The 27,443-nt window shown below is 46.6% G+C and overlaps 1 protein-coding gene across 7 annotated transcripts in view; it reads left to right on the top strand.

Annotated features, from left to right (window-relative positions):
* Window positions 1-27,169, top strand: part of MYL4 (myosin light chain 4) — a 37,293-nt gene extending 10,124 nt beyond the window's left edge. For 4 of the 7 annotated variants that reach the window (XM_070479593.1, XM_070479591.1, XM_070479590.1 and 1 more), the window contains exons 2-8: window positions 13,974-14,130; window positions 17,785-17,812; window positions 23,395-23,544; window positions 25,133-25,306; window positions 25,810-25,887; window positions 26,467-26,511; window positions 27,003-27,169. In XM_070479593.1, coding sequence (XP_070335694.1) covers window positions 14,008-14,130; window positions 17,785-17,812; window positions 23,395-23,544; window positions 25,133-25,306; window positions 25,810-25,887; window positions 26,467-26,495 — 582 coding nt within the window. In that variant the 5' untranslated portion in view covers window positions 13,974-14,007 and the 3' untranslated portion in view covers window positions 26,496-26,511; window positions 27,003-27,169. Of the gene's footprint in view, window positions 1-5,976; window positions 6,038-13,663; window positions 13,745-13,973; window positions 14,131-17,784; window positions 17,813-23,394; window positions 23,545-25,132; window positions 25,307-25,809; window positions 25,888-26,466; window positions 26,512-27,002 lie in introns of those variants that run through there. The other 3 variants (XM_070479589.1, XM_070479588.1, XM_070479594.1) reach the window with 2 other exon arrangements.
* The last annotated feature ends 274 nt before the right edge of the window (window positions 27,170-27,443 follow it).

Genomic DNA, 27,443 nt, shown 5'->3' with positions numbered 1-27,443 from the left:
ATCGAGAAAGGAGTACGTCAGGGCTGTATGCTGTTACCCTGTTTGTTTAACCTATACCCTGAGCACGTCATGAAAAATGCTGACCTGGGTGAGTTACAAGCTGGAATCAAGACAGGCGGGAGAAATATCAACAACCTCAGATATGCAGATGATACCACTCTAATGGCAGAAAGCGAAGAAGCAAAGACAAACTAAAGAACCTCTTGATGAGGGTGAAGGAGGAGAGTGAAAGAGCCAGCTTAAGACTAAATATGAAAAAACTGAGATCATGACATGCAGCCCCATTACTGCATGGCAAATGGAAGGGGGAAAGGTGGAAGTAGTAATGGATTTTCTCTTCTTGGGCTCCAAAATCACTGCGGATGGTGACTGCAGTCATGAAATCAGAAGATGATTGCTTCTTCACAGGAGAGCGATGACAAACCTAGACAGTCTGTTCAAAAACAGAGACATTACTTTGCCAACAAATGTTCATATAGACAAGGCTCTGGTCTTCCCAGTGATCACGAGCAGTTGTGAGAGCTGGAACGTAAAGAAGGCAGAATGCTAAAGAATTGATGCCTTCAAACTCTTGTGCTAGAGAAGACTCCTGAAAGTCCCTTGGACAGCAAGGAGATCAAACCAGTCAATCTTAAGGGAGATCAACCCTGAATAGTCACTGGAAGGATTGATGCTGAAGCTGACACTCCAGTATTTTGGTCATCTGATGCCAACAGACGACTCATTGGAAAAGTCCCTGATGCTGGGAAAGATCAAGCACAGAATGATAAGAGGGTGTCAGAGAATGAGATAGCTGGATGGCATAACCGATGCAATGAACATGAACTTCGGCAAACTCTGGGAGATAGGGAGGCCTGGCATGCTGCAGTCCATGGGGTTGCAGAGTTAGACGTGACTGGGAGACTGAACGACAATGAAAATAAGTTCCATGAAGTCAGGGACTTTGGCTTCTCATGATATCCCCATCACCTAGCAGAGTGCCCTGTACAAATATGAACAGATTTTAAAATAAATCTATAATCATTTTAATATCTGATAATTGAATGGCTTGACCGCTTAATTTATCTCTTACTGATCATAATTTGATGCTTTTTTTTTTTTTTGGCTCCACCAAGCGGCACGTGGGATCTTTAGTTCCCTGACCAGTGATCACACCCACTACAGGGGAAGCATAGATTCTTAACCACTGACCTTCCAGGGAAGTCCTGTGATACTTTTTTAAAAAAACCTTTTTTTTTTTAACGTGGACCATTTTAAAGTCTTTACTAAGTTTTTTACAATATTACTTCTCTGCTTTTTAAGTTTTTTGGGGCACTGAGGCATGTGGGATCTGAGCTCCCTGATTAGGGACTGAACATGCACCCCCTGCATCGGAAGGTGAACTCTTAACCACTGACTAGTCAAGGAGGTCCCCTCTGATGCTTTTTTGACTCCCCCTCTCTGGACATTGGGCTTTCCTGGTAGATCAGACGGTAAAGAATCTGCCTGCAATGCAGGAGACTGGGGTTCAACCCCTGGGTCAGGAAGATCCCCTAGAGAAGAGAATGGCTACCCACTCCAGAATTCTTGCCTGGAGAATTCCATGGACAGAGAAGCCTGACAGACTACATCCATGGGGTTGCAAAGAGTTGTACACAACTCAGCAACTAACACTTTCCCTTCTCTGGATATAGAGGGCCTTGTCCCTCTATATGCTGGCCTTGTCCACATGTTCTTGAGGTATTCAAAGTCAAGGCAGTGTCTGAAGTGTTGAGGCTCATCAGAATATGCATCTTGGTTGAGGTGAGCACTGAGATGTGCTGCAGGGTCTAGGGCTCAAGGACTCTGCAAACTCAAAGGGAAAGAGATAAATGGCAGGCAAGTTAACTTGTGTGGAGTGAAGGCTATGAAAGCTTCTTTGAAATGGCGATGTTGGGGACAGTTGATAAGCTCTGGGTTCCAGGCTGATGACTTTAGACTGATAAAATAGACCCAGAGAGATGCCAGGGGTGACAGAGCTGGGGAATGACCTCATGAGAATGGAATCAGAGAAAGATTATGTTAACAGCTGAGGATTATGTGAAGTGGAGAAGAGAGTAGGGGCTGGGAATGCAGCAAAGAGTCTCCTAGGCAGTGTAGGCAACTCTCAGCTTCTATTATGGTAGGGTCCTAGATGGTTGATGGAAATGGTTCTGAGTTACTCATTTATGGTGAGAAATATTCTTATCTAATTCCTTCTCCTTAGGGCATTAAGATTCTAACCAGAGGCAGCTTGATGAGTAAAGACTTTGAACCAAAAGAGTGAATTGGATGATCTTACTATTATCTCCTTTTCTTCAGAAGGGGCACATATGTCTGACTGCTAGGTGGTGCAGTGGTGAAGGATCCGCCTGCCAATGCAGGAGACACAAGAGATGCGGTTCGATCCCTTGGTTGGGAGGATCCCCTGAAGTATGAAATGGCAACCCACTCCAGTATTCTTGCCTGAAGAATTTCATGGACAGAGGAGCCTGGTAGGCTACAGTCCATGGGGTCTCAAAGAGTCAGATACGACTAAGCACGCGTGCTAGACAAAAAATATGTGTATCATTTGGAGAGGACACCAACTGAATCATAGATTGTTTCTCCCTTTTCTAGGTTCTAGGGAGGCTTTCATTTTTCTCTAAATAAATTGCACAGCAATGGTTTAAACACAGACTTGATCGATTCCAGTCTTGAGTATACACCATAGTTGTCTTAAGTAGACGTTGTTATTATTGTTTGTCTGTTTTTGTGTCACAAATATGTGATTTGGGAGATGGGTGATTAGCTAGGTTTAAAACATACTGAGTTTGAAGTGCCTCAGGTGAGAAATGTCCAAAAGTCAATTGAAAATGTGAAGCTTGATCAATTTAGGAAGGAACCTGGAACTTGAGATCTTTTTCAGGTAGGATTCTAAGTGCTTTCTTTTTGGGGGTTATGTTACACCTCATAAAACTTAGTGAGGCTATTTATCATTATATTAAAACTGTATTGATTTATACATCTGCATCCTCTATACCAAAAGGAAAAGGGGAGTGGCAGAGGATGAGGTGGTCAGATAGCATCACTGACTCAATGACATAAATTTGAGCAAACTCCAGGAGACAGTGGAGGACAGAGGAGTTTGGCATGAGGCAGTCCATGAGGTTGCGAAGAGCTGGACATGAGTGAGTAATAACAGTCCTCCATACCAGACAGTGAGCTCCCTGGGGTCAGGGATGGCCTCTTACTCATCTTAGTCAAAGTGCCTGTCTACTGTGGGTGCTCATTAAGTGTTGAATGAGTGAATGAGAGTAGTCTGGATAAAGGAGATGAAGGAAAAGAGGATCAGTGACAACTTTAGTGTTTTAAGTACAGAGGAGGAGGCCTTGAGGTCTCTAAGACCACAGATCTAGTCACAGAACAGTTGTCGATGGAGTGCTAGGGAGGAAGTCAGAATTCAAGAAGTACAAGAAGAAGCTGGTATAAAGGGAAACCGAGAAAAAAGAATCATCTTTAGAACTGAAAGCACATGCTGAGAATAAATGCCTGCTAGGAGTCTGAGTCGCTTCCTCCTTACTTAGAGCCATCCATACTCTGGGTGCAGGCCAGCTCTTCCTCTGATGCCTTCTTGCTTCCATGCTCCCTGGAGGAGGTGCAGCAGGCCTCCCCTAGACGGAACCCGCATCAGCAATTTCAGCTCCTACCGTTGCTGTAGAGTAGCGTCCTAGCTTCTTGTCCCACGTCTGCCATGACTTACAGTGTGACCTTGGGCAAGTCATCCCCTTTCCTCTGGGCCTCTAAAGTACCTGGCAGCTGTCAGGATGTCTGGGAGAACACAGTTCGGATGACTGGTGAGAATTCCAACTTGCCCTTTGCGGCATTTCTTCTATAAGTCGCCTTGCCAAACACCAGCTGTCCTGGGCTCTGCTTTTGGTCCTCAGGCTGACTCTCACCCACCTGTTACTGGGCCCCTCCCGGCGTCCTTCTCCCGCAGTGCAGTTCACAGATGCGCCACTAGTCGGCACTGCCTTGACCTCAGCACAGAAATTAGCTTCAACCATTGAGGCCGACTATTGAGTGGTGAGGTCAAACTTATGTGGCATTTTCCATCTGAACTAAAATAGCCAAGGAAATGAAGTTTGAGGAAACGATTTAAGTGCTCTGAGAGCCGGTGCTACCGTACTCCTTGAAATTTTGATTTTAGACGCCTTTCTACTTGTTTTCTTCTCTTACCTCAGGTGCCCTGGGTCTTAAGAGTCGCTGAGACTTCAGGTGACTCATTGCTTTTTTTTCTCTTTCCTTGGTGGCCAGGAATCTTATATACAGAGGACTGGGTTAATCACTCTCCTTGACTTATAGCCTTCTTTCATCAGTGGTTCATATAAAGCCTCTCTTGTTTAATTGATTATTCCCTCTTATCTCATTACCCCTTCCATCTAAACTACACTCAGCATTATAGCGTTAGGCAACCATCAGATATTTTTAATGTGTATTTCTTTTGTTTATGTGTGTTCTTGAATAATAGGTAATGATTCTAGTATGTATGTATTTTAAACTTTTTCATGTATTTTATTCCATCCCGTGTACCCAAAATTTTATCTCAAGATGTAATCAATATAAAAATTACTGAGATACATTACATTCTTTTTTGTCTTCAAAATCCACTGTGTGTTTTACTCTTACAGTGTACCTCAATTTGGATGCTAAATTTTCATCAGAAATACTTGAACTGTTTTTAGATCATAAAATTAATATTGAAAAATAGATTCATGTACATGAGTTGTTCCAAGCATGCTTTAAAATTTTCCAGTAACTGAATTAAATACCAAAAAAACCCCCCCACTTTCTTTTAATATCTGCATCCAAATTGACAAAATTGCTTCATTTTGTAGTTGGTTTAACTTTGAAGCAAAAGCATATATCAGTTTCAAAACTATGTCCAAGATAAGTAAATTTACCAACTCTCCTGTCAATCAGTATTATTCACATGAAATTTAAAGAGATATTGCATAAATTGAAAAGCAACTCTAAGATGTATTAATACCAACATTTAAACTTTCTTGTTGTTTTTGTAGCCAATTTACATAATACTATTGATTACAATGAAAATCTCCTGCATATATATGTTAGAAAACTTTGCACTAATTTGCACTATGAGAAATTTCAATTTTAGCATAAATTCTCATATCTGTCTAGCTAATTTGCAAATAAGCATTTTCTTTCCTTGAAGCTTCAATTTTAGCTCCTTCGTAACCAATATGATATCAGTAAGATTGTACGCACATTTTTTTCCCCAATTTTAATTGTTTTCTCTACTTCTTTTTTCTTACTGAAGTATAATTGCTTTACAATGTTGTGTTAGTTTTTGCTGTCCAACAAAGTGAATCAGATGTATGTATACACCCATCCACCTCCTCTTTGAGCCTCGTTCCCACCCCAACCCACCCTACCCCGTCCCAACCATCGGGATCATCGAAGAGCACTGAGCTGAGATCCCAGTGCTACACAAAAACTTCCCACTGCTGCTGCTGCTAAGTCGCTTCAGTCGTGTCCGACTCTGTGTGACCCCATAGACGGCAGCCCACAAGGCTCCCCCGTCCCTGGGATTCTCAAGGCAAGAACACTGGAGTGGGTTGCCATTTCCTTCTCTAATGTGTGAAAGTGAAAAGTGAAAGTGAAGTCGCTCAGTCGTGCAGGACCCTTAGCGACCCCATGGACTGCAGCCCACCAGGCTCCTCCTTCCGTGGGATTTTCCAGGCAAGAGTGCTGGAGTGGGGTGCCATTGCCTTCTCCAAACTTCCCACTAGCTATCTATTTTACACATGGTAGTGCATATGTATATATATGCGTATATTTTTTAATTTATAGAAGTGTTATCATGGCTTAGATCTCATTCAGTTTCTCACTTATCACTGTGATCCTTTTGTGTATGCATCTAATCCTTTGCTTCTAACTGCTACATACTCTTCCATGGTACCTGTGCCTCTTACCCAGGGATTCCCAGTGATGGAGACCCAGATTGCTTCCAAGTCCTGCCACCACAAATCATGATAAGGTGAATATCCTGTTCATGTCCCTTATGATCTTATGTGAGGTTTTTTTTTTTTGGATGTATACTTAGCTTGATTGCTCTTCTAACCACGAAGCACTACTGCTTCTGTCCCTCATATTTCTTAGCTTTCCTGTTTCTTTGCTTTGCTTTTCTTCTCCTGGGATATATTCTCTCTTTTGTCTTTCAATTCCCTAATACATTTCCCAGCTGTGTCCATTCCACTAATTTTCAAGTCTACTGTGTGCTCAATTTTAGTTATTCATTTTTTATGCCTAACATTGCTTATTTTATTAAAGTTGTTTTCCTTATTTCAACTATTATACTTTTCTATATGTGATATTTCCGTTTGATTCTTCTTTATGTTTTCTCATTCTGATGTCATATTGGTAATATTTGCCTTGATCTCTTTTGAAAGTGAAAGTGTTAGTCGATTAGTCATGTGCAACTCTTTGCGATCCCATGGACTGTAGCCTGCCAGGCTCCTCTGACCACAGAACTCTCCAGGCAATACTGGAGAGGGAAATCATTCCCTGCTCCAGGGTCTCTTCCTGAACGAGGGATAGAACCCAAGTCTCCTGCATTGCAGGCAGATCTTTTACTGTTTGAACCACCTTTAACATGTTTATTAACCTACTTTTAAAATCTTGGTCTGTCCTGGTCATCTTTCTACTTAAGGGACAACCTGTAATCAAGTGGGTTGTATCCATCTGAATTAGTTGTTCTCTTTACCTGTCTTGTTATTTTGCCCATGGGTACATAGGTTGGTCTGTTCAACAATGTGTACCAGTGCCATTTAGCTCAGGGGGTGAGGGTCAGGGGTGGATGAGTCCTAAGACTGAGAACCCCAGGCATCAAAGCTCCCAAGTCAATCAGACCCAACCCCACAAAATAACTCCTCATGTCAGACATCACCCTTTGCCCTCCACCTCCCATAGGAGAAGCAACCTTAGGGGGAAGTGCTTCTTAGATTGCAATTCATTTGCTTGGGAAATTGAGGGGATGAGGAGAGGAAACAACTGTCCAAAGTTCAGTTCCCCCCCTTGTTTTTGACTGTCTTCTCATAAGCACAGTGCATCTTCAATGCCCCATTGTTACCCTTACCAGCACCTGGATCAGTGTTTTTTTGTTGTTGTTTGTTTGTTTTACAGAATTTTATTGGGGAATCATTGACATACAATAATAGGCACATACATTAACTTGTACAGTTTGATAAATTTTGACATTTGTGTACACTCCCTAAACTCACAGCCCAATCAAAATAGTGCATTTATCTATTCATCCACCCTGAAAGTTGTCCACAAAGTGATAGGTAAAAGGATAGATTTTAATGCTCCAGGGCACAAAAAGTTCATTGATAACTTTTTTATTTTTAAATATATTAATTTGATTTTGAAGTATTTGATACTTATGAAAGAATATATGTAATGTTTATGTAAGTTATGAAGCATAAAAGTAGTAACCATGAACCCATCTCTCACTTTAAGAATTATAAAATAGCATTGCATTTTAAAAAATGTTTTTATTGTAGTAAAAGTCACATAAAACATACTAGTTTTTTAAAACAATTATTTATTTATGACTGAGTTGGTCTTAGTTGGGGCTCTCAGGCATCTCTCTAGTCGCAATGTGAGGGCTCTGGCACATGTGGGTTCTGTAGTTGCCCCAACGCAGGTAGAATCTTAATTTCTGGACCAGGGATTGAACCCATGTCCCCTGCATTGGAAGGCGGATTCTTTTTTTTTTTTTCCCATTTATTTTTATTAGTTGGAGGCTAATTACTTTACAGTATTGTAGTGGTTTTTGCCATACATTGACATGAATCAGTCATGGGTTTACATGTATTCCCCATCCTGAATCCCCCTCCCACCTCCCTCTCCATCCCATCCCTCTGAGTCATCCCAGTGCCCCAGCCTTGAGCACTTGTCTCATGCACCCAACCTGGACTGGCGATCTGTTTCACACTTGATAATATACATGTTTCGATGTTGTTCTCTCAGATCATCCCACCCTCATGGAAGGCGAATTCTTAACCACTAGACCACCAGAGAAGTCCTGAAAACATACTATTTTAACTGTATTTAGCCACGCAGTTCAGTGGCACTCAGTACATTCACATTGTTGTGTAAACCAGCAGTTTGAGTCCTGAAGGCGATGTTACATCACTGTCCTAAGAAATTGCAGAGAAGAGCGAAGAAAACCTCAGACACACTCTTTTTTTTTTTTCTCTCATTCCACAGCCATGCCTGGCCACCTCCTGCCATAAAACAAAGCCACCCCTCACTAGCACCAGTTCAGAGTGGGGTCTCCCTCACCCAAGGAGTATCTCACAATTTTCTTCATTTCATGGTATTTTCTGTTTATAATTCTTCCACAGTTGACCTTGGTGGGGCGGGGCACCAGTCACACTGGTTCAATCAAGTTTAAGGATGTTGAGCACTTGCTCTGTGCTAGGCACTGCTCTAAGCGTTATCACCTGTATTAACTCATTTAATCCTCACAGTCACAGGTTATATTAGCAGCCCCATTTTACAGATGGGAAAACTGAGATATAAAGACGTTAACTAACGGGACTTCCCTGGTGGTCCAGTGGCTAAGACTCCATGCTCCCAATACAGGGGCTTGGGTTTGATCCCTGGTCAGGGGACTAGATCCCACATGCACAACTAAGAGTTCTCATGCCACAACTAAAGATCCTGCATGTTGCAACTTAAGAAAAAAATCCCACAGGCTTCAAGAAAGATAGAAGTTCCTATGTGTTGCAACTAACATCTGATACAGCCAAATAAACAAATAAAATAAGTTAACTAGTTGTCTAATTGGCAAATTAATCAGGACTCTAACCCAGGACTCTAACTTCTGAGTGGGTCCTTGCGGCAGAGCCTGGCTTGCCAAGTGCCCTCTATGGGGACAGATAAAAGCAGTGTTGGCCAGGGCTTGCCCCATGATGTCCAGCTGATGAGACACTGGCCAGAAGAGAGGAGGGGGGCGGTGACAAGAACAAGGCATTAACAGCCAGGCCTGTTGTCAGCAGCGTTTGATCCCAGGCAGGAGGCTCTAACTGATCTCTCTCAGGGCAGGACACGGCGCTGGGTGGTCAGAGGCGAAGGGAGGAGGATGTGTGAGTGTGTGTCAGCCCAGCCCAGTCGGTCCGGTGGTCTCCGTCCTCCCCTGTGCGTTTGTTTAGATTCGACACGTGGTGTAAGCTGATTGGTGTGAACTGTTCTGCGTTTTCCATCTCCTCCTCCTGTTGGCAGCATGTGAGTGGCTGCACCCACTCTGGCTTAGGGACCATGCCTCCCTGGAGGCCACAGTCAGGCTGCTGGTTCTTGCCACCTCTTCTTTCCTTTGCTTTGATTGGTCAACACATATTGAAGGATAAAACCCTGCCATAGGCCCCCTGAAGGGTACTGTCAGGAGTGTGTGTGCGCTCAATGGTGTCTGACTCTGGAATCCCATGGACTGTAGCCCGCCAGGCTCTTCTGTTCATGGGGTTCTCCAGACAAGAATACTGGAGTGGGTTGCTATGCCCTCCAGGGGATCTTCCCAACCCAGGGATCGAACCCCCATCTCTTCCATTTCCTGGAAGGTGGATTCTTTACCACGGTGTCACCGGGGAAGCCTTAAGGGTATTCTAGGTGGATGAGATTGGAAGCAAATGGCAGTGACTGTGAGGCAGAATGAGGACCACAAGAAAGTGAAACCTCTGATCCAGTTCCTGGGGTCTCATGAGCTGTGGGCATCACTGAGTTTGAGTAATAACAAGGCTAGTGTCAGATATCTTGACTCTTGATGCATGTTTCTTCCTGGGAAACCACAGCTCCCCTCTAGTCATTTCTGAAGTGCTGGCCAGTTTGTTTTTAGCTGGGGTTGCTTAAAGAGAGTCAGAAATTGATTTGAGGAGCGTCTCCTTCCCCACTGAGGTTTCAGGCAGGCAGGTTCCTCGTCTGAATGTCGCTGACAGGCAGGCTGCCTGGCCCCAGGGAGCTGCTACATGCTTTCTGAGCCACAAATATTTCACTCTGTGGGTACCCAGCGGCTGCCCTTCCCCTCTCCCGTTCCCTTCCACCTCTTTCTCGTTCCTAAACCCACACCTTACAGTCACGTTAGCCCCTGCCACCTTAGTCATCCCTCCCTCCTGGGGGCCCCTCTCCTGCCTGTCTTTTTGGGAAAGCTGAGAAACCAGAGCCCACCCCTAGCTTCCTCTGCCTCAGAACGCAAAGGGAAATTGACAAGTCTTGTTGTTTCCTGTATGCCAGAGACGGCTTGTGGTGCCTAACTAATATTTCATACAAAAGCTGGAGAAGAAAATGTTTACTGTTGAGGATCCTGAGGGTGCTGGGCCCAAGATTTAGAAATGGCAAAATCAGGATTCAGACCTGTGCTTGCCTGCCTCCAAAACCCACGCCTTTTCTGTGTTTCCAGATCCCCCAGTCCAATTCAGCGTTCTCAGCTTTCTAACCTCAGAGCTTTGTTCCCAAGCAGACTGGACACTTTGCTTTACCTTAGAATTGAAAGCATTAAAAAAAAAAATTTAAAGAATAAATAAAAGAGGAGAAAGAAGAAAAAGAAAGGAAAAGACAGCCTTCTAGTTGCCTTGTCTTTTGGCGATCATACTTCTTCCCAGAATGATTAGAATAACTTGTTCTTCTATTCAACTGGTTATTTTTTTTTCTTCCATTTATTTTTATTAGTTGTCAACTGGTTATTTTTAAACCTTTAAACCATAGAACTATATTCTAGGAAATGACTGTGGGCCCTCCAGCATATAAACATGCAGGAGTCATACTGATTGAAGTGGCAGGGGTATGTCCCTTACAGCCGGAAGCCAGTTAAGGAAGCCTTACATATCTGTTGACCCCTGAAAGCTCCTGATTATCTCTCATTTTAGAGATAAGGAACCTGGGGCCCAGACGGGGAAGTGGCTGGCAGTCAGAACTAGTAATGTCCGGCTCTTGTAGCTTCTGGCCTGCAGCTTTCTTTCTGTCTTTCTTTTTTAATAATTTTGATTTGTGTATTTGTTTTTGGTTGCACTGGGTCTTTGTCGCTGGGCAGGCTTTCTCTAGTTGCGACAAGCGGGGCGTACTCTTTGTTGTGGTGGGCTGGTTTCTCGCTGGGGTGGCTTCTCTTGTTGCGGGGCATGGGCTCTAGAGCTCGGGGGCTTCAGTGGTTGCAGCGTGCGGGTTCAGTAGCTGTGGCTCCCCGGCTCTAGAGCGCAGGCTCAGGAGTTGTGGCTATGTTGCTCCAGGGCATGTGGGGTCCTCTCGGACTGGGGATCGAACCTGTGTCTCCTGAATTGGCAGGCAGACTCCCGTCCTCCACTGCGCCATCAGGGAAGTCCCTGGCCTGTCGCTTTCTAGTGTGGCTGTCTCTGCACCTCGTCCAGGAAGGGAGTGTGAGTAGGGGCAGAGAGAGAAGGAGAGACTGGGCTTCCTCTTCCCTCCTTCCTCGTCACCAACAACCTGAGCTCCCAACACCCTTGGAGGAGGTAGTCAGGGAGAGGACATCTGAGGAATACTGCAGGGTGCTAGCAGGTCACCAGGAGTCAGAAGGAAGATAGAAGGCAGAAGGGGTAGGGGGAGGAGAAAAGAGCCAAGGAGCCGCCATGCCAGCCCAGGATGGGACTGGCCTAGGGTTTGGGCCCTGGCCTTGCTCTAGGATCCCTTGGATTTGTCCTGGTCCCCTTTCCTGCATCAGTATCTTTTAAAATGTGTATTTATCTATTTGGCTGTGTGGGGTCTCGGTCATAGCACAGGGCCTCTCTAGCTGTGGCATCAGGCTCAGCAGTTGTGGCCCAGGCCTAGATGCTCCGCAGCACATAGGATCTCAGTTCCCGAGCAGGGATAGAGCCCACATCCCCTGCCTTGCAAGGCAGATTCTTATCCACGGGACCACCGGGGGAGCCCCCTGCATGTTTTCCTTGGAGGCTTCTCTGCTCACCGATGGAGGGAGCGCGTACAGGGTACAAGAGGGGCAGGTAGTGTAGCAGCGCCCCGTGGACACAGGGAGCCGGGATTAGCTGGCCCCGCTCTGCCCATGAACAGCCGAAGGTCTCATGGTAGCTCTGAAGTCTCCTGGGCCTCAGGTTCCTCCTCAAACCAGGTGGGATGAGACGATCTCTAAGGGCCCTTTCGACTCTGATGATGTGGTACCTGGAGCCTGTGCTGAGGGAGCCCAGAGAATGGGCAGATGTGGACTCCGGAGCACCAGGTGTTAGGTGCTCTAGAAATCTTGTTTTATAGGAAAGGAAACCGGACCTAGAAAGGCTCTGACTTTTCTGCTTCTCTCAGCTTTATTTCTCTTCATCCTCTGAACTATAGAGCTGTAAGATTCAAAGCAAAGCAATTCTGTGCAGTGGATAAGCTTTTTTATCATTGTTTTTCTGAACTTTTTAACTTACAATTTTTTTTTTTTTTTTTACAAAAACAGTACATGCTCATAAAAATTTCCATGAATACAGGAAGTGAAAAAACTAAAAAACTGAAAATTGCTGTCATCCTCCTGTCCTTACCCTTTGAGTCCCCAGGGGTGTCTCTTGTTGACAGTTTGATGTGTATTCTTCCTGACCTTTCTGATGAACCACAAACATACGTGTCCCCCACTCTATGGGATTATAGTATCAATTATTCAAACATAAGTCTTCCCATGTGGCACAGTGGTAAAGAATCAGCCTGTCAATGCAGGAGACTCTGGTTGAATCCCTGGGTCGGGAAGATCCCGTGGAGTAGGAAATGGCAACCCAGTCCAATATTCTTGCCTGGGAAATTCCGTGGACAGAGGAGCCTGGTAGGCTACAGTCTACGGGTTGCAAAGAGTTGGACACAACTGAGCATTCATGCACTGCATTGAAGCATAAGCTTTAGAATCAAACATACCTTTGTTCTAATCCTAGTTTATAGCTCATTAGCTGAATGGCCTTGCTATTTGACTAGTTTTAGTCTCATTCTCCTCATGTACAAAATGGGAGTAATAGTAATATCTACCTTATAGGATTGTAGGGAAGATTTAAGGAAATTTTGTATGAATGACAGTTAACTACAAGTGCTTGATACATAGTAAGCACTACACACACACACACACACACACACACACACACACTCACTCACTCACACACACACACACACCCACAGGGCACAGAGTGAGTTACAGGTATAATAAAAATGAGACTCAAGTTTTCTGACCTCTAGTCTCATTGACTTTCAGCCAAACTGTCTGCTTCTCACTCTGTCCCTGCTGGGCACAAGTTACATGCTCCATTTTTGTTGAATGAATGAAGCTGTAGGGGGTGAACCTAGGAATCTGAGGTCTGCGGGACTTCCTGGGGAGCCAGCTCTGAGAGATGGAGGGTTTTACCCTGTGGATTGGGAGGGTGTGAGACAGTGCGGGTTGGCCCCACCAGCTGTTGCTCCGGGGCTGCAGGCTGAAGTTGAACCTCAGGGCAGAGCCGAGGCCCCAGAGTGGCTCTCGGCTTAAAGGATCTTGGCTTAAAAGGAATGTGCAGTGGGCTGCCTCTGCTCAGGAGGGGCTAAAAAAAGCCTGGCCCTCCCCTGGGCTTTGTGTGAGGGTTATCAGCTGCTCAAGTCAGCTCATCTCTCTGGCTGGACTCTGGCATTTTTGAGAGGCTCTGTTTCCCTGGCCCCTCTGGGTGTCCACCAGTTGACAGGAAGGGGTCAGCCTCCCTGTCCCCGAGGTGGAGGCCGTGGGGCATGTGAGGTGTGGGGGGAAGGGCCGGGGGAGGGGGCTGGTGGCCCCAAACCTGGTGACAATGCACAGTTGTCAGCTGTACCCTGCTGGTGTTTCTTCCTTTTATAGTCAGCAGCAGTTGCTCTCGCTCTCACCCAGCCCCTCTCTGGGGGCTCCTGCCCAGGATAAAAGGGGCAGGAGGCAGCCCAGGCTCCCATCTCATTTCCCCGGTGCTCCACGTCTCTCGATTCCTTCCTAGGTCCTACCTCCTTGGAAGAGCCCAACAGGACAACATGCCTCCCAAGAAGCCTGAGCCTAAGAAGGAGGTGGCCAAGCCAGCCACAGCCCCGGCCCCGTCTCCTGCCCCACCTCCTGAGCCCCTCAAGGAACCTGCCTTTGACCCCAAGAGCGTAAAGGTGAGTGAGCCTTAGCCACTGGGATGGGGGTGGGCTGACATTCAGGGTTCTCTTGGCCCTGGAGCTCAGAGATCTGCTTCATGGAGGTGGGACCGGGGTGAGGGCTGAGGTGTCCGCGCTCCCGATCCTAGTCCCAGGGGCGATGGAGAAGGTGCTGGGGAGTGCTCTTTTGGTTGGTAGGCTGTTCTTTTGCCTCAAGAACAGCTTTCTGCCCTGACTGAGGAAGGCCTGCTCTGTTATCCAACATTTGCTCAGTAAAGTCAGAAATGGCAGGAGGCGCAACCAACCAACCACCCAAACTGTTTTTCAGGCACCATAGTGAAGCAAAAAGACTGTGTGATATCTTTAAGAGAAAAGACGCAGAATAATCTCCTCCAGTTTACTGCACAGTAGATGATGTCAGTAGCGAGGGAGCATGATCTCTGTGTGCTGGGGTCAGGGAAAGGCTTCACTTGCAAAGACCCTCGCAGTGGATGGGTGGTGGGGGGCAAGGAGACCCTAGGTAAGGTGAGAAGAGCCAGCTTGCCTCTCCTTTTCCCTACCCAGGTGAGCCCCTCCTGTGTGGGTTCTAGAATCATTCAGTGTTTCTCTTTCTCCCTCACGCCCTCACTTCACAAGAGGTGTTGAGAGTTCTGGAGGTTGCATTGTTTGACAGGCCATCAGTTATGGCCCAGCGGTCAGGGGGCTGGTGTGCGGCTCTCAGCCCATATTGTCGCCTTTCCTCCTCATCTGCGCCCTTACCCTGGGCTCCTGCTTGGAGTAGGCAGTGGTCTGGCCCATCCTAGTCTGAGACCCTCTGTCTCAGCAGGTGTGGGGGCTGGGTCAGGCTTCCTTGGCTGCCCCAGCCCTGTTCCCTCTCTGCCCGCCCTGCTCGCCTCACGCCTCCAAGGAAGGCTCCTCTCCTTGGAGCTGGTGTAGACCCTGCCTGCTGATTCAGTCATTTTAGGCTTCTCAGTTATCTGGCCCAGCTGCTTAAGGGATGGAACTGGGAGGGGATGGGCCACAGAAGGAGGGGGTCAGAGCCCCCTGGAGACTGAAGCAGTTTTAAGCGTTGGCACCAGAATGTAAAAGGTCGAGTGGCTACTGGTATGAAAAGCTATTAATAACTGGTTGGGAATGGTGGGCCTTGGGGATCTCAGCCTCAGGGCAGAGCTGGGGGGTTGGTGAGGAATCAGATCAACATTTCAGCTCAGGGCCTGTTTCTGTACAAAGAGGCCAGGAAACTAGCCCCCAGAACTCTAACTGGATGACCCTTCTTGGCTCTGCCAGGGTTCTTCCTAGTGCCCACAGCCCTGGGGGACCTGCCACCGTGCCCAGAATTGTAGGGTTAACTTATGGTCATTCCAGCAAGGAAGGAGTTAAGCAGAACTGGCTTGGCCAAGAGATGGAGGCCGTTGCCCCACCCCTGGGCTTGGTTATGGGACACTCTGGGGAAACTGAGGCAAAGGAAAAGACTTTGAAAGTCCCTGAAGCTTCTCTAGGTCATATACCACTCCCTCTATGAGCAGAGCCTAGCATGAAAAGCTGACTATCTCCCCCTTTAGGAAACCTGTATTTCTGATTAGTTCTGATAATGTACTGTTCCTGTGGGTCAACCTAGTCTGGACAAGAACTGCCTGCTGGTATCAACGGAGTGCCTTCTCTTTGGCCTATCACTTCACCCCCATCACCCACCTTCCCCAATTTCATACCTCTGGTTGCAATTGTCTTCTCCATGTCTGGGTCTTCCAGTTCTAGGAGTTGTTGAAGTTGCTTTAAAGTGGAAAAAAAATTAAGTATCTTTCTGAGGGTCATTTTCCCTCTTATACTTACCCAGTTCCTTTGCTTAGAAGGTTCTTTGCTCAAAGACAGAGCCAAAGTACAAATGAAAATAAACTAGACAAAGACAAATACTGCATGGTAGCACATGCCTGTGGAATTTAAATAAAAATGAAAAGTCAAACTGGAGAAACAGAGAGTAGAAAAGTTGTTGCCAGGGGCCAGTCTGAGGATCTAATGTAAAAATGGTGACGACGATCAGTAATACCGTATTGTATAATTGAAATTTGCTAACAGAGTAGGGGGCTTCCCAGGCGGCACAAGTGGTAAAGAACCTACCTGCCAACGCAGGGGACATGAGAGACCCTGGTTTGATCCCTGGGTTGGGAAGATCCCCTGGAGAAGGGAAAGGCAATCCACCCCGGTGTTCAAGCCTGGAAAATCTCATAGACAGAGGAGTTCATGTGATCACAAAGAGTCAGACATGACTGAAGTGACTTAGCACAGCACAACAGAACCTAAGTGCTCTCACAAAAATAAAATAGCAAATAAATAAATAAGGTGACACATGTATCAGTTAACACACGGGAGGAATCCTTTCACAATGTATTCATATATTAAATCATCACAATGTACACTTTCAAAATCTTACAATTTTGTCAATTATACCTCAATAAAGTAGAAAAATTTTTTTAAAAAGATAAAGTAAAAGTAAACTTCAGTTCAATGTGTGTGGTTATGACTATATATTCTGATGTTATGTTCTTATATTAATATCTCTTACATGTTTACTCCTGGGACTTAAAGCATTGCAAAGTAAGGCAAGTGGCACCGTTCCTCAGAGGGTTCATTCAAGGCGTCTTTTGCCCTATTTAGGGGGTTTCTTTAGCTTTCTGGCCACCATCACCTACACCTCTGGCAAAGTCCATCCTGGGCATAGCCACTTCCTTTCCCAACACAGTGTAACCCCTCTCCTGCTCTCCTGACTCATTCTGGCCACCTTCAGGGGTGTTCATTAATGAGGTCAGCTTCGGATGGGCACAGAGCAGCAGAACCAGAACTAGGAAGAAGAAGAAGATGCTCCAGGATTGGTTTCCACCACCAGTGGAGAGCGGATTTGAGGGGGTGGTGGTGATGCTGGATAAAGACCACGAAGTAACACACAAGATGCTAAATTAAAATGATGACTCATGCTTGTTCATTGTCATTCATCTTCAGAGCTTTCCACCTTCTTCTTTTGTACTCAGATTTGAATTTAGGGGAAGAAAATCCAAAATTTACTCCTTCTTGCAACAAATAATTTTTGAGTACCTACTCTGTGTCAGGTTTTTTCTTTCAAATTCCCTGTTCTGTGGGGACCCTGGTTTTAAGGAGCCGCGGTACACACAAAGGCATGAGTGGAAAACAGGAAGCATCCAGGGCTCACCCACACTAAGCTCCCTGCCCCACGGTGCCTGGGAGGGATGCGTGCTGAAGGAGGGGCTGGAGTGGAAGGGGGTGAGGGAAGGCTTCGTTGAAGGCAGTAGATTGAAAGTTAGTGTCAAGTAGAAAGGGTAGAAACCATTTACAGCTGCTAGGACGGAATTTACATTTGACCCAAAGGAATTATAATAGGGAGTTGTGTGGGCTCTGGAGTTATTCAGAGCACTTCTCTTTCCCTCTCACTTGGAGCCATCACTTCACAAGTGGTGTTGAGAGAGTTTTGGAGGCTGCAGTATTTGATGGGCTGTCAGCTGTGGCTTGGTCATCAGGAGGCCAGTGTTTGACTCTCAGCCCATAATCTTCTTCCCCCCTCATCTGTGTCTGCGGCGGGTGACCCAGCAGCCCCGGAAGCCTGCTTCTCATCGGAAGCCGTTAGCAGTCCCAGCCCTGACTCCTCTGTGTTTCTCTCCACAGATAGACTTCACTGCTGACCAGGTCGAAGGTGAGTACTGATAACTCCAACACCGCGCACCCCCCCCCCACACACCCTCTCTGCTGTGCCTCCTGGGGAAGAGGTTGTCATGATCACCATGGGTAATCATCACTGTCGCTGCCATCACCACCACCATCATCATCATCATCATCACACTAGCATCACCACCATCATCACCATCACCAGTGCAAACCTGTATTTGAGTCAGGGTACACAAAAGCATGACTGGAAAAGTTATTCAAAATAGCAAGTATTAAAAAAAAAAACCAAAATAGCAAGTATAGGGGATTCCCTGGTGGCCTAATGGTTAGGCTTCTGGGCTTTCACTGTCAGGGTTCAATCCCTTCTCAGGGAACTGAGATCCTCAGTGTGGCCGAAAAAACAATCCAAAAAACACCGCCACCACAAACAAACAAACAAAAACAAATAGCAAGTATGGGTTTGCTCTTTGTTGACTGTTATTACTTAAGCACTGTACCTGGATTAATTTATTTCTCACCACAACCCTATGAGGTAGGGTAGGGACCGTCACCACCCCACTTTACAGGTGGTAAAACTGAGGCACAAAGAGGTTGGGTGGTCTACTCAGTCTCTCACAGATAGGTGGTGGTGGAGCCAGGATTCCAGCCAAGGCAATCCGATTCCAGGCTTGGGTTCTGAACGGCTCTGCCAGACGGCCTGGAACATAACAGATGCACAGCAAAAAAATTTTTTTCCTTTTCTCTACCCTAAAATCTAAGATATTTAAAAGCCATCATTTCTGTTGCTGTTATTGAAAAGCCCTCCTTGGGCTACCAGCTCTCTCCCTCCTCATCATGAAGTCTGACAAGACGCTCAGCCCCCTAGCGGTGGCAGGGCCAACGGTGTCTTGGGGGTACCCTAGTCCACCTGTGGTCTCCATCAGCTCTTCTCTGTCTTTGATGAAAGCAATTTATTTTCTCAATGTTATGTAGATATTATTAAGTGTAGCTTCTAGACAAGCCCCTCAGCCCTTCTTTTGTAGGATTCTGGTGTTTTGAGAATGAAATGTTTCATCTTGTGATATCTACTTTAGAGCCTCACCCTCACTGCAATTTATCCTTCTGTTTCCCTCATCAAATCACTCTTGAACAGGAAATCATACAAACTGGAAGGGACCTTGAAAGGTCACCCGATTAAACCCCTTAATTTTAAGCACAGGCTATATTTGAAAAATTAAACTAACACAAGCACATGATAAAAATTAGTATACTACTTAAAAATAAGTAATGAAAATAAAAATATTTTCCCCTTGCTTTCCTTTCATGCTGATCTGCTTTCCCCAAAACAATCATTGTTAACAGGTCTATGCATCCTTTGATAAAAATATATCATGTTACACCAGTATGTATGTGTAAAATTTACACAGATTGAGTCCTATGATGCATACTGTCCTGCATCTTTCATTTAATATACATTTGGGTTCAACAATATATAACATAGTATATATTATTTAATTATCTATTTTAAATTGAACACAAAAACAGTTCTACCTCATTCTTTTAAACCATTGTATAGATTCTCACACATGGATGTACCTTTTAATCCAATTAGCTCATATTGCTAGACCTTCAGATTATCCCCAGCTGGGGGAAAAATCATCATGCTTTCCCCAGGAGGCTTTCCTAGCAATGAGTCAAAGAATATGTGCATTTTTTTTTTAATTTTTAAAAATTAATTAATTAGGCTGCCTCAGGTCTCTGGGGCTCGCAGAGTCTTTGCCATGTGATGCAGGATCTTAAGTGATAGCTCACAGACTCTCTAGTTGTAGAGAGTGGGTTTAGCTGCATATGGGATCTTGGGGCTTCCCAGGTGGCGCTAGTGGTAAAGAACCTGCCTGCCAATGCAAGAGACATAAGAGATGCTGGTTTGATCCCTGGGTTGGGAAGATTCCCCTGGAGAAGGAAATGGCAACTCTCTCCAGTATTCTTGCCTGGAGAATCCCGTGGACAGGGAGCCTGGTGGGCTGCAGTCCACGGGATGGCAGTCGGACACAACTGAGTGACTAAGCACATACATATGGGATCTTAGTTTCCTGACCAGGGATGGAGCCGTCTTCCTGCATTGCAAGGCAGATTCTTAACCACTGGACCACCAGGGAGGTGTCAAGTCTACGTGCATTTAAAATTGTAATAGTTACTGTCAAGTTTCTCCTCCCAAAAAGCCAGTGACTCACAAAAAGGGCATGATGATGGCAGATGTATTTTGAATCTAGTGAATTAAATCTGACTCCATTTTTGCATTATTCTGTTGACACCCACTTTCTGTCAATAGTCTGGAGTGCTGTGAAATTCTTAAAATTAATTTTAATTTTAATTAATTTTAATGCATTTTAGTTACATACATTGACTTCCCAGGTGACTCAGTGGTAAAGAATCTGCCTGCCAATGTAGGAGACTCGGGTTTGATCCCTGGGTCAGGAAGTTCCCCTGGAAATGGAAATGGCATCCCACTCCAGTATTCTTGCCTGGGAAATCTCATAAACAGAGGAGTCTGGCAGGCTACAGTTCATGGGGTTGCAAAAGAGTCAGAAATGCCTTAGCGACTAAACAATAATAACAAGTTAAATTTATACTCATTGTATATACAAACACAGTGGTACCCAGGAAGACTAGAAAATCAATGATAAAAAATTTTCATTTCCCAAGTGAGAATCCTGGTCAAAGCCAGCTGGGACAGCTGCCTGCCTCTTTTCTCCGTGAAGATTTTCAGGGCTGGGACTTAACTAATCCCAGGCTTTCATCCCTCTGACTTTGAAGGCATTGTTCCTTAGGTTGGATTTGAATTGTTTCGGTTTTGATTTTGTTCCCATCTCTTCCTTTGCTCCTTGGTGAACCTGAAGATGATTTTCTTCTGTTTTGCTGGAAAGAACATGATTTGGAACCAGGAGACTTGGCTATTAGCCCTAAATCTGCCACTGGTGTCCATGAGACTTAGTGCAAGTCACTTTTTTAAACCTAAATTCTCTCCTCTGCAAACTGAAGGTATTCGATTCTCTTCAATTCAGAAATTCTGTGATTCTTTTCAGCATTCTCTAGATAACCTCCATCTATTTGAGGATAATCATCAAATCCTTTCTTAGCTTTGTAATCTCCAGGTGATACAGCCCCAATTTCTTTTATTTATTTATTTATTTCTTCTCATAGGAGCTAGTTTCTAAGTCCTGACTTCCTTCTCTGGTCCCTCTCCAGATTTCCATATCCCTTTGGAAAGGGATCATCAGCATTGCTCATTGCTCTAGCAGGCAGCTCACTACTACTATAGAACTTTGAGAAAAAGTTTCTTCAGAGACCAAGAGTATCATCTCTCATATTGCTTGAGATCACTGGGCTAGTTTTCCCCCTAGTTGCAATCCTAGATTTCAGTGTCAGGTTTTTATGTGTGCAGTAGCCTTCTCTGCAGGCAGGAACATTCACTGGGACAACAGGCCACTTCCTCCTCATCCTCTCTCCTCACTTGTTTTCCTTAATCGTTGGCTGAAGTCACATCTGCAGTGGCCTACAAATGAGGATAATAATACCTATAGTATAAAGTTTTTGTAAATATAGATGGGGTAATTCATGCAAAGTTATCAACTCAGAGGCTGGCCCACGATAAGTGCTCGAACCATAGGTCATCATTCTTATTATTTTCCTCTTGTTCAATCTTCCTGTTAAATATCATTCTTTTATGTGCAGATTGCGTCTTTAAGTTTGCCCTCACTCTTCTGAATGAATTAGAAGATCCAAAAGCCTGAGTGCAGATTCAACTACCATATTTATCGGACAATGAATTTGTGCCAGAAGTCATGTTACTAGCTATACATGTTAAGAATTAAATTCTTCTAACAAAGCTGTGAGGTCGGTGCTATTCCTTTTGACAGAGGAGGAACCAAGGTTCAGTGAGGTTATGTGGCTTGGCTAAGATCACACAGTTAAGTGTTAAAATTAGGATTGAAGTCAGTGAGAGATTACTAACAGTGTTGTTGGGGAACTGACAGAGTTAAGATTTTTTACACGCGCTATTGTATTTTATTTGAATGTAATTTAAGGATCCTATGAGGCAGGTGCCATTTATAAAAGAAGAGGTTTATAGAGGTTAAATATTTACTTGCCCGAGGTCACATAGCAAGTAAGCAACGGAAATGGAATTTGAGCTCAATTATTTAGTAATTTGAAAGACATGCGGTTTTATCTCTTTGCAATTCATACAAAGTCTAATAAAGAGCTGCATGTAAACGTCTTGGGGAACCTGTTTTGATATGTGGAATGATTTGTAAATAATCCATATGCCGCCTCTGAGAAAGTGTTTCTAAAGTACTTAGAGAGGATTAAAAACAGCTTTTCTCCTAAGTAGTCCACACATTCTTCTTAGGTTTATATTGTTAATCCACTTTGTAAACCGCTTCTTCATGGGTAGCACAAGGGTACTTCAATGCCATACCCAGTCCAAATTATCCCCGGTAATGAGCCGGTTGAACCCAAATTGATGAGGAATTAAGGTTGTTTGCAAAGGGCCCAGGAGTGCCTTCATTCAGCCTGGTGCCTTGGGCTCCTGCACTAGTATCTTCTGTGAATCTGGCTTCAGAACTAGTAATATAATAATAACCGCTTGCCTTCTTCCCTGGTGGCGCTGGTGGTAAAGAATCCACCTGCCAATGCAGGAGATGCAGGAGACGTGGGCTTGATCCTTGGATTGGGAAGATCCCCCAGAGAAGGGCATGGCAACCCACTCCAGTATTCTTGACTGGGAAATCCCATAGACAGAGGAGACTGATGGCCGACAGTCCATGCGGTTGCTAAGAATTGAACGTGATTGACTTCACACGCATGCGTGTGTGCGCGCACACACACACACTGTTAGCCAAGTCCCTTACCACGTGCTAAACACCACACGTGGAGGGCTTAGTCATCCCCCCGCAGCCCCAACAGGTGCACACTGTCATTCCACCTTAGAGCTGAGAGACAGAGGGCCCACGGAAGTTAGGAGCTTGCCTGAGGCCACCTGGGGGTCAGTGGCAGAGCTGGGGTGGGTTGACTGTCCACCCTTGTCGCCTTGTCCAGCCTGAGAGCTCGCTTTCAGCCTGGGACAGGCCGCACTGTTATTGGCTGACTTCTGAACGGGTCTTATCACTTTGCAGAGTGTCTCCACACACTGCCCCCTCCTTTGGCACTCAACTGGGAGGGTCAGGTGAGGACTGACTCTTGGTGTGTTTGCTTAAGGAGACTGAGACCCAGCCCAGCTTATTCTACCTTGATTGGCAGAGCCAGGAGGAGAACCCAGGAGTCCTGACTCCTGAGCCAGTGCTTTTGACTTCCCTGGAAAGATGAGTGGATGGGAAGGGCAGAGGCAGGGGAGACGTCAAATGATGTGACAAGTGGTTGCTGGAACAGGTCATGGGGGCTCCAGGATACTTCTTTAGTTGTCAGAAGATGGGGTGGGCATGGGTTCCAGGGAGGGGCTGGCATGCTGGCTGTAGGGAAATATTTTATCAACTCCATTGACCTGCTCTTCAACGAGGGTAGAAGCTGATCAGCCCCTAGTTACTGCCTTCGCTTGGCCCCAGGGGGCTGCAGTCAGTCTTTTCTCTGCAGAGTTCAAAGAGGCCTTTTCGTTGTTTGACCGGACCCCGACTGGAGAGCTGAAGATCACCTATGGGCAGTGTGGGGACGTGCTGCGAGCCCTGGGCCAGAACCCCACCAACGCCGAGGTGCTGCGTGTCCTGGGCAAGCCCAAGCCAGAAGGTCAGCCTCCCCTCCCTACCCCTGGGGCTCTCTCCTTTCAAGGCCAACCTGCTCTCCCCAGGTACCCTGCCTCCCATTGCTAGAATTACCCGGAAACATCTGGCACTTGGTCAGTCCTCAAAAGAATGTGACCTGGGCTTGTTCTCATTTTCTCCGTGAGCGTGGGAACTCCTGGGGAGCAGGCGCGACTTTCTACCGCTTCATTGTCTTCCTCTGATGCACAGGGTGCCTGGGACATGGGGCAGAGGGGCTGGCAGGAAAACTGGGAACTGACCATCGCCCCCACCTCCTCCAGAAATTGTGGGTGAGGGGTTACAGCACAGCGATGTCCTGTGACCACCCTGAGTTGTATCACGGATAATGTGTTTCTGATAATACAGCACTGAGATTGCAAATTATTCATTTAATGTAAATTAGAGCAGACGCAGGCTCAGCTCTATAATGATGCCTGTTTCACTGGTTTGCGTTAGATAGGTTTTGGTGAATGGGGGTTTAGAAAGTGGTGCAAGGGGTCCCATTTGTGAATGTCATCTGTCACTGTGGCAGTCAGGCTAACAGCTGCCCTAACACATGAGTCCTTCTGAGGGGCCAGGGCTGGGCAGGCCTGGGCAGGAGCCCTTAGCCAGGATGGATCATTTCTAGAGATTTCCTGGGCCCAAATTGGGGCCTTCCTGCCCTCTTCCTTGGTTCTGGGTCCTTCCCCTCCTATTCTTGCTGGAGAAAACACCAACAATGGTGAAGGATGTGGCTCAGAACGGACCAGAGGACCAGGAGCCTGCCTGTGTCAGTAGGGATTCTCAGAGGGCAAAAGATATTTGGGTCTTTCCATTGTGAGCGGTTTCTGGGTTATAAAGGAAAGCAATGCCAGCCTTGGGATACTTAAAAATGGTTTTACCTCTATGAAAGTAAATTTTTTTGTTTAAACTTTGGTAAATATTCAAGAGTTTTTATTCCAGGTTTCTCATCTTTTTCTTACGGTGTAGTAGGAATTCTTTAAATAATTATCTATTGTAATCTGTAGTTTAATAACAAAAATTATCTTTTGCCAATTTCTTCTTGCAGTTTATAGCTTGTCAAAAACACAAAAGTAAATTAAAGCTTTTAACACACAACAATGTGGGAGAAAGGTGCTAATCATTATTGATTCAGACTTGCTACAGGTGGTGGGGACTAGTGAGGGGACTCAAATTTGGAGTTGTGCAAAGTTTTCTTTTTGCAGTCTTGTCAGTTTACCATGAGACTGGGAGTTTGTCACGTGTCCGAAGTCTAAGTTGTGAACGTGAGAACTGGGAGCCCCTCAGATCCTGCTGCTGCCCCCTCACCTCCCTGCCCCTCTGGCTGCCTGGAGTTCAGAGGTCAGGGTGGAATCACAGGTCCCGGGTCATTTCACTGAGAAGAGTGCCCAGAGCCAGCTCCTGCCGGGCTCCTGGGGCTTCGTGCCCTCCAGGATTCCAGACTGGGGGCCCCACCCAGAAGTGATGGCAGCTGAGCTCTGGGCTAGCCTGGCAGAGCCTGATGACACCTCTCCCGAGCCTCTGCTCCTCTCGAGCTCATGTCGAATTCCTTTCCTTGCTGGTCCCACTGGAAGAGATGAATTCCAAGATGCTGGACTTTGAGACCTTCCTGCCCATCCTGCAGCACATCTCCCGAAACAAGGAGCAGGGCACCTACGAGGACTTCGTGGAGGGGCTGCGCGTGTTCGACAAGGAGAGCAACGGCACGGTCATGGGCGCCGAGCTTCGCCACGTCCTTGCTACCCTGGGTACGTATGCCAGCCAGGCAGGGGCGGAGCCCAAGGGAGAGGAACAGAGGATGAGAAGCGTCTGAGCAGCGTATGTTGGGGAGACGTGGGGCTCCCTGTGTCCTGAGTCTCACGTTCTGGTCCAAGCCCGTATTCCTGGGTTCTGTAGGTACCATTGTCCCCAGCTGGGTTTGCTCAGCAGGGTTGGAAGGAGACAAGAGCAGGCTGGGAGAGCAGGGGTGAAGCCTGAGAGGTGGGATCCAGGGCCCCTGTCCTTGTCTTTGCCTCTGTTGCTAGGGCCTTGGTCTGCTTACGCACTGATGGCTATAGGCAGAGGGAGAGACCTTGGGGGCTAGGAAGGGTCTAAAGACCTTGACTCCACCTTCCAAAGCCTTGGGGAAGATTTTGTTTGACCACTTCCTTGATCCAGGAAGTCCTGGGCCATCAGACTCAAGGGGGTGCTTGGGTTTGGCCAGTTGTCCTTTGCCCATCTGTCATTAAGTGCCCACTGTCTCCCACCCTAGGAGAAAAGATGAGTGAGGCTGAAGTGGAGCAGCTGTTGGCAGGTCAGGAGGATGCCAATGGCTGCATCAACTACGAAGGTATCAGCTCATTCTGCACTTCCTTGGGCAGCCAGGGATGCGGTGGGGTGGGGTGGGGTGGGTACAGTTCAGGCCAGGAGGGGCTGCAGAACATAACAGAAGCAGGAGCTAGAGGATATATGTACCCCATGGTCTTTGGTGAGCTCCCAGTTGATATTGTTCTTTTCCCTCCTGGGAGTGAACATCACTGCGTAATGGAAGGAGCATGGATTTTGGAGATAGCTCTGTGATATACCAGCTGGGTGATCTTAAGCAAGTTGATTACCTTCTCTTAACATTGGTTTTCTCATCTGAACAACGGGGTGATGCTGGACCCTTTCCCAGGATTGCAGGGATTGGCAGAGATAACGTAGCTCATTTCATCCATGTCTGGTATCAGCACAGAGAGTGTACACAGAGCAGTGATTAGTTCCCTTCCTTTCTTCCACCTTCTCCCCATCAACCCCAAACGGGAAAAGGAATCATAATGAAGAAAGGGTGGTGGGAAGGTTTGCAGTCAGGTGGTATAGACCAGGGAGGAGGGGTTTAAGGGGTTGAGAGGGGCCAGGTGACGTGGCTGTTTTCCGTCTTCTTTCCCAGCCTTTGTCAAGCACATCATGTCTGGGTGAAGCAGATCCCTCCAGGGTGAGTGCAGCCCACCCCCCCCGGTGGGGGGGGGGGGCCCACAGCCACACCACGTGCCCTAGAGCCCTTCTCTTCTGGTTTGACCCCCTTCGAGGACACTGCAGGAGACCAGAGCAGTCCGGCCCCACCTATCACCCCTGCATTCTTAGTGCTTCTGTCACCTCCCCTTCATCCCTTCCTGCCCTGCTCCCAGCCTCCTTGGTCTTTGCACCCAATCTTGACCCACCAGTCACATCCTCCTGCCTTTTCCGGGATCTCTCAAGGCCAGATGAATCGCTCAGGTGGGGCTTTCTCTGTAGGCTTCTGGCTGTGAGGAGCCAGGTTGCAGGTGAAAGAGAACATCCCGGGCCTATGCCCTTGGCCCTGTTCCTCTTCACCCCCTTCCCTGAGCCCCTCCGGCCTTGGTGCTGGCTGGTGGGGGTGGGGCCATCATCAGGAGCTGGAGTGTGGAGGGGGAGGTAGAACCCTTTCTATCTCACGCTCTCTTTCAGGTGCCTGGCCCGGGGCCTTAGCCCAGGTGAGTTACCAAGAGGCCCAGAGTGACTGAGCCGGAGCTGGAGTCCTGGACTTTCCCCTGCATGGCAGCCCTGGGGACTCCAAGGGCCCACAGTCCTTGCCATAAATAAACAGCTTCAGCAAGGCCGGGCCGAGGTCCCAACCAGCCTCTGAGTTGTTTATTAAAGCCAATTAATTTATTGAGTTGGGTTTTTGTGAGTGTGTGTGATAATGTCACCTGAGGCCTGTTGCATATTCCTCAGAAGAATAAGCAGTATCTTGGAGCTGGGGAACATGGGCCAGGGCCCAGGGAGCTAGAATCAGGAGGGTCAGATCGTGAGCACAGAGTTTTGGAAGGGTCTGCAGTCTGAGGAGCTGTGATCAGGAGCTTCATTTCCTTCCTAAGCTCAATCTCTACCTTAGGTCTGTCCAGGTGA

This window comes from Odocoileus virginianus, chromosome 17 (genome assembly GCF_023699985.2).
Source record: "Odocoileus virginianus isolate 20LAN1187 ecotype Illinois chromosome 17, Ovbor_1.2, whole genome shotgun sequence".
Taxonomy (NCBI): domain Eukaryota; kingdom Metazoa; phylum Chordata; class Mammalia; order Artiodactyla; family Cervidae; genus Odocoileus; species Odocoileus virginianus.
The sequence above is the reverse complement of the archived record's forward strand: the minus strand, read 5'-3'. Positions and strand labels throughout refer to the sequence as shown.